This window comes from Erythrolamprus reginae, chromosome Z (assembly GCF_031021105.1).
Source record: "Erythrolamprus reginae isolate rEryReg1 chromosome Z, rEryReg1.hap1, whole genome shotgun sequence".
Taxonomy (NCBI): Eukaryota; Metazoa; Chordata; class Lepidosauria; order Squamata; family Dipsadidae; genus Erythrolamprus; species Erythrolamprus reginae.
The window spans coordinates 144,702,902-144,710,578 of record NC_091963.1 but is presented as its reverse complement, the minus strand read 5'-3'; the positions used below and the strand labels follow the sequence as shown (position 1 = coordinate 144,710,578).

Here is a 7,677-nt window from a genome sequence, read left to right as displayed (position 1 = left end):
TTAGAGTGAATTACTGAGTGGATGATAAATGGAATGTTTTGTAAAGTTTTTAGGATCTTTTAAAGTTTTTTTTAACTGTAATTAATTGGATCAAATTGATTTAATATGTATTTTATGTCTGTTGTGAGCCATCCCGAGTACATGGAGAGGGGCGGCATACAAATCCAATCAATCAATCAACCAACCAACCAACCAACCAACCAACCAAGAAAGAAAAATAAATAAATAAATAAATAAATAAATAAACAAACAAACAAACAAACAAACAAACAAACAAATAAATAAATAAATAAATAAATAAATAAATAAATAAATAAAAACTCAGAAAGGTCACAACCGGTTCTCCTGAAGTGGTGTGAACTGGTTGAATCTCATCACTGGTAGGAACATATAGATTTCTGGAAGAGGCACCCATGGAAACTGTCCTGCTTTCCAACCAGACAGATTGCTGATCCATTGGGAATTAATGTTTAGGTCTCAAAATGGCTCCTAGTAGTGAAAGGAATCCCTTTGCAACTTCCATTTTAAGGAGATAAGAAAAGCTCTGATGGATTAGATGAAGGTCAGTCCAAGATGTGCAGTGACCACACAAATACCCCTGGTTCTCTCCACAGGTCCCTGGAACCTTTTTTGTCCTCCTTCTCCTTCTTGGACTTCTCTGGTAACAATAGATTAAAAATGTCCACGTATGCCCCCCACCAGATCTTCCTTTTGAGGGCCTGCAACATGTGCATACTCAAAGGAGTGTCCAGGAGGCCAGGCACTATGGGATTATTACTGTCACCCTCATATGGGTCAGCAGACTCCATCGCAGACCCCTCATAGCTGTCCCGTGACGTGTCCCTTCTCCTGCCACCCGGCTGCAACTTCTCCCCCACACCTGTGATGCTGTGCATGTGCGAATGGCCCTGTGGGCCCTGTCTGTTCTAATTTTACTGGCCCGTTGCCTTCCACGCAATCTGCTGGACCAACGGAGTCATTGTCCACATCTTCAGAGCACGAGACTTGCAGGCTCTCGCGTTGTTTCCTGCACCACCGCTTTGCCCGTCACTCCATGCGATCCTTCCCTGACCGGTCCACCAATCCTGATGAGCTCCTCACATCCTCCTGGGGCTTGGGGCCCCATCGGATAGCGCCCCACTCTTTTTCCCAGGCCTCTTATCCAGGTTCTCCAAGAGTGCAGACAACAAACGGGTGGGTACCACCACGTTATCATCCCTGCACCCCTCCTTCCTGGGGGCCTGTCCCATAGGGGCCACCTCCTCCAGGGCACTGTGCTCGGAACCGCTGGGACACCCCTCCCCAGGACCCAACACCCCAGCGACCACCCCAGGGAGCCCCAGGCAGTTGGCCCACATGGGACCCCTGTTGCCTGCACCCTTTGCAGGTCCCTTGCCACCTGAGTTCCTGCCCTTTTGTCCTCCTTCTCCCCAGGAACTGCAGCTCCACCAGGCCTGCGGGCCCTCTTATCCTGTGCAGCCAGGGTGGTCTCACTCCAGGCCCTCATAGGGGCCCTCTTCCACCCCGTACGGCGGGGCTCTTTGGGGGGCAAGGTCACTCCCACCTCTGCCCCCTCACCCTCTGCCACCGGGGCCTTCGCCCGACCTTTGCAACCTGTCCCCTGGGACATTGCAGCTGCTCCCTAGCACGCTCCCTCCCCACACGGTCCACCCCCCACTGGACAAGCCTGGTTCCTCATAGGGTCACTGTCACAGTGGGTGCTGTCCTCTTCTCATCCTCTTTCTGGTGTCCTCTTCGCCACTCATCCCAACCACCTCCTGACACTACGTGGCTGAGTGGGACTGCCGATGCTGCTGTCTCCGGCCTGGAGACAGGAAGACAAAGAGGAGCGGCACCACGAGCAGGCCCCTTATATAGGGCACCTCCCTGGCCTCTCCTCAGCCAATCGGTGCCCTACGCACCGAGATGTTGACACTGCGGCCCCCGGTGATGACGTGGGGCCGCAGGCTCCGCCCCAAGATGGTGGCCTCCTTCCCCGCACACACCACAAACACCGCCGGCCCGGTAAGAGGCCAACGGCCCTTCTAACATTTCTTTATAAAATTCTATTGGGAGACCCTCAGATCACAGGGCTTTATTGTTACATAAAGTTTTTTGCTAAGGAAAGTGGTTTGAAGCACCAAAGAGAACGCATGGACTAATAATTTTTTTATACAGACAAGTTAGAGACAGAACTTAAATATGGTAAATCAGTTTAAATGGTACATCTGAGTTCAGAATCCTTATATTCTTAACCAGATTTTCCATGGAAGAAAATTATATCAATTGCATATACAGTAAGACATAAATCACATTTTTTAAGGAATAGAATTAAAGCAATCAAATAATAACTTCATATTGAACCACCTCTCAGGAGCCCAAAAAAGAATGTGACATTTTCTACTTTGCAAAGATTTCAGACATCTACAATTTTCAGGTCACATCTGAACAAGCAATGGAAACTGCAGTTTAATGTTTCCAAATGTAAAATAATGCACTTGGGGAAAAGGAATCCTCAATCTGAGTATTGTATTGGCAGTTCTACGTTAGCAAAAACTTCAGAAGAGAAGAATTTAGGGGTAGTGATTTCTGACAGTCTCAAAATGGGTGAACAGTCGGGCCAGGTGGTAAGGAAAGCAAGTAGAATGCTTGGCTGCATAGCTAGAGATATAACAAGCAGGAAGAGGGAGATTGTGATCCTGCTGTTTAGCGTGCTGGTGAAACCACATTTCAATAGTATGTTTAGTTCTGAGATATCATATACAAAAAGATATTGATAAAATTGAATGGGTCGAAAGTTGGGATAAATAAATGGTGAAATGTCTTAAGCATAAAACTTATCAGGAAAGACTTAATGAACTCAATCTGTATAGTCTGGAGGACAGAAATGAAAGAGGGGACATGATCGAAACAGTTAAATATGTTAAAGGGTTAAATAAGGTTCAGGAGGGAAGTGTTTTTAATAGGAAAGTGAACACAAGAACAAGGGGGCAAAATCTGAGGTTGGTTTGGGGAAAGATCAGAAGCAACGTGAGAAAATATTATTTTACTGAAAGAGTTATTTTACTGAAAAATATTATTTTACTGAAAGTTTGGAACAAACTGAAATTAAACATGCCTGGGATAAACATATATCCATCCTAAGATAAAATACAGGAAATAGTATAGGGGCAGACTAAATGGACCATGAGGTCTTTTTCTGCCATCAATCTTCTATGTTACTATGTTTCTATCTGTCTTGAACTAACACATGGCTTCAAGGAGGAAATTGAGGTCTTTTGAGAAGCGAAATTCTCTTGAGAACAATTTGGTGAATGTTTAAGTATACCAGATGGAAAAGCTGTGCCTTGGAAATGAGATATTATTTGCACACAGTGGTTTGATTTCCATGTCCTTGATGGCCATGCAGCTGTGTGTTCTAACACAGCGATCCCTTGTGTGAAACAGGGAGGCAGGGACCAAATTGTCAGAATGCTACATTTTCAAAGAAATTCCCCAAGGACCTATGTGAAATGGGCAGTTTTTGCTTAGATTCAGATTCACTTCCTCTCAGTGTGTCTCTTGCGCAGTAATAGACAGCCGTGTCCTCTTGTTTGAGGCTGTTCATTTGCAGATACACCTGGCTTTTGGCATCATCTTTGGAGATGGTGAAGCGTCCTTTGACTTTATCAGAGTAGTAAAGATTTGAAGACCATATATATGCAATCCATTCGAGTCCTTTCCCAGGAGCCTGTCTCACCCAGTTCATACTATAGCTGCTGAAGGTGAATCCAGAGGCTTGGCAGGTAAGACGGAGGGACCCTCCAGGTCTTCTCACATCCCCTCCGGATTCCACCAACTGGGCTTGTGACTGGACACCTAAAAAGGAAAGGGTTTCAGTGAGATCTCCTGTGTACAAGAGAGGCATATTGAAGAAAATTATATGTACAGAAAAACAATTACCTCCAAGGGATGCAAGTAAGAACACCAACTTCAGCCATGAGGTCATTTTGCCTTTCTCTAATGAATGGAGAAGGATCATAGGAAATGATTTGGGAAAGTGCTCAAAATATGTGCTGGTGGGTGTAGCCTTAAAAGCAAAACCAACTGACTCTTTTAAAGGGGAAATTGTGGCTCAATTTACATATTGCTTGAGATCAAATGACTTCTCAATGCATTTATCTCATGGTTTTGCTTGCACACTCCCTGCAAAAGGAGGTAAATCTTTAAATAAGGTTCCAGCCTTGAGTAAACTGAAGGCATCCTTTAACTAGAACAATTAAACCAAAGCCTTGAAAATGTTCAGCACTTTTCAGAATTGATTCAAGTTAACATGATGAACATGTACTAAGTTGATGACATATGTTCATCATGTAACATATCATGAACATGCACTAAGCCTTCTGCTGCAGGAATCCCAGCAGCTGATTAGGTGCCACAGAATTGACCTCCTCCGGGTCCCGTCGACTAAACAATGTGGCGGGACCTAGGGGAAGAGATTCTCTGTGGCGGCCCTGGCCCTCTGGAATCAACTCCTCCCGGAGATTCAAACTGCCCCTATCCTCCTCGCCTTACGCAAAATGTTGAAGACACATCTCTGTCGCCAAGTGTAGGGGAATTAACCCCTCCCCTTTTATTTGATCTCTGTTGTGAATAGATGGACTGAATGTGTATGACTTTGTAGTTGATGATTGCTATGATAATGCATTTTTAAATTCATTTTTTAACTTTTTAATATGGGATTTGTATTTGTACTGTATTATTGCTATGTTGTAAGCTGCCCAGAGTCCTCGGAGAGGGGCATCATACAAATCTAATAAATTATTATTTATTATTATGATTATTAAATACATAATCTCTCTGAAGACTGAATTATAGTAACAAAATCTCTTTGGATTTCTCAACAAATTCAGGTTGATCGACATTTGGCAAAGCAGAAGTACAGACAACTCAAGTATGCTTTGATAGTAAGGATTTGCATTTAAAACAGACACACAGAGACATAAAATATGGGGGGGGGGTGTTATTAGAAATGTTATGAAGACAGTAGAAACTAATAGTTTGATAAACAATGAGAGGAAAGGAAAGGAAAAAAGGAAAGGAAAAAAAGAAAGGAAAAAAGGAAAGGAAAAAAGGAAGGAAAGGGTGAAAGGGGAATGAAACGATGAAGGAATAAAGAAAGGAAGAATAAAAACTCAGAAAGAGAAAATGAGAAGAAATGGGAAAAACAAACTTCCAATTCAAAATACAATACATCACAAAGTGCATTTTTTCTTTTCCTATTTTTACTAATCATCAAAACCGTAAATCATTATACAATTTCATACAATTTCCAGTCAACGCTGATATCTTTCTGATTTTTTTAAAAAAATAGCTTAGTCATCTCCCCAAATCCCTTTATCCCCTCCAGTCATTCCTCCATGGTGTGGGTGGTGTAGAGCCTTCCTATTCCCAAGCATATTTATTTATTTGTTTGTTTAATTATTCATTCATTCATTCATTCATTCATTCAATTTGACTTCTATGCCACCCAATCCCAAAAGACTCAGAGTGACTTACAATAACATAAAAATTACAATAGCAGCAGCAATAAAAAGAAGTCAAGAAAAAAACTAAATTGTTAAAATCCTAATTAAAACTAAAGACAATTCAGTAGCATACATACAAGTCATTCATACCAATTCAGGCACATGGACAAGCTAGTGGTTGATTCAGGGTCCCCAGGCAAAGCCAGGTCTTTGTGGCCTTATGGAAAGCCAGTAGGGTGGGGGGCCATACAGACCTTGGGGGTGAGTTGGTTCCATAAAGTCGGGGTAGCAACAGAGAAGGCCCTCCACCTCACTGCAGTTATCACAAATAAAATGACTCTATGGGGCCAGCTTGTCCCACTGGGACACCCTTGTTTTGAACTCAGACATGGCTTTAAATAGAATATTGTGGGTTTGTTTATTTATTTCCTTGTTTGTTTTTATCAAACACGTATAAGATTACAGTAAAAGGATAAAAATTTGTACATGAGATGCATGGGAACATTAGGACGGCGAAGGGAGGCATGTTGATATGCTTATTCATGCCCCTTACAGACCTCTTAAGAATGGAGTGAGGTCGACGGTAGACATTCTAATTTATAGTTTTGCGGGTTTCCAGGATAAAAAACTAAAATCTGGTAATGTATTCCATGCATGGACCACTCTGTTGCTGAAGTCATATTTTTTGCAATCGAGTTTGGAGTGGTTTATATTAAATTTGAATCAATTATATGTGAATATATTGTCATTGAAGTTAAAGTAGTCAACATTGATGGGAAGGATGTTGTAACAGATAATTTTATGTGCTACACTTAGGTGAGACCAAAGGCAGCATAGTTATAAATTTTCTAGTCCCAAAATTTCCAGTCTGGTGGCATAAGGTATTCTGTTGCCAACAGAAGAAGACTCTTCTTGTGAAAAATCTCTGGATCTTCACAATTGTATTAATATCCTATATGTAGCGTGGGTTCCTGCCAGATGAACTGTATTTAAGAATTGGTCTAACAAATATTTTGTGTGCTCCAGTTAAAAGTACAATATTAGCAGAGAAGAAGCTATGCAAGATTAAGTCAACCATACTGCTTTTTAAAAAAATGTTATTTCAGTGGGCTCTGGCACTTAGATCATTAGAGATGAGTACTCTAAGGTCCTTAACAGAGTGAGGGTCATCTATAAGGTTGTGTCCATCCAATCTGTATTTTATGTTCTTTTGATAAATGGAATTCTCTTGAGAACAATTTGGTGAATGTTTACGTATACCAGATGGAAAAGCTGTGCTTTGGAAATGAGATATTATTTGTACACAGTGGTTTGATTTCCATGTCCTTGATGGCCATGCAGCTGTGTGTTCTAACACAGCGATCCCTTGTGTGAAACAGGGAGGCAGGGACCAAATTGTCAGAATGCTACATTTTCAAAGAAATTCCCCAAGGACCTATGTGAAATGGGCAGTTTTTGCTTAGATTCAGATTCACTTCCTCTCAGTGTGTCTCTTGCGCAGTAATAGACAGCCGTGTCCTCTTGTTTGAGGCTGTTCATTTGCAGATACACCTGGCTTTTGGCATCATCTCTGGAGATGGTAAAGCGTCCTTTGACTTTATCAGAGTAGTAAAGATCTGAAGAATATATGTATGCGACCCATTCGAGTCCTTTCCCAGGAGCCTGTCTCACCCAGTTCATCCCATAGCTGCTGAAGGTGAATCCAGAGGCTTGGCACATGAGACGGAGGGACCCTCCAGGTCTTCTCACATCCCCTCCGGATTCCACCAACTGGGCTTGTGACTGGACACCTAAAAAGGAAAGGGCTTCAGTGAGATCTCCTGTGTACAAGAGAAGCATATTGAAGAAAATTCTATGTACAGAGAAACAATTACCTCCAAGGGATGCAAGTAAGAACACCAACTTCAGCCACGAGTTCATTTTGCCTTTCTCTAATGAATGGAGAAGAATCGATAGGAAATGATTTGGGAAAGTGCTCAAAATATGTGCTGGTGGGTGTAGCCTTAAAAGCAAAACCAACTGTCTATTAAAGGGGAAATTGTGGCTCAATTTACATATTGCTTGAGATCAAATGACTTCTCAATGCATTTACCTCCTGGTTTTGCTTGCACACTCCCTGCAAAGGGAGGTAAATCTTTAAATAATGTTCCATCCTTGAGTAAACTGAAGG

General features: G+C 42.2%; 1 gene segment (V, D, J or C); it reads right to left on the bottom strand.

Moving 5' to 3' along the window:
• Window positions 1-6,905: 6,905 nt before the first annotated feature.
• Window positions 6,906-7,346, bottom strand: LOC139154289 (immunoglobulin heavy variable 3-48-like). The segment is given in 1 exon segment: window positions 6,906-7,346. A coding segment is annotated over 1 exon segment (441 nt).
• Window positions 7,347-7,677: the final 331 nt, after the last annotated feature.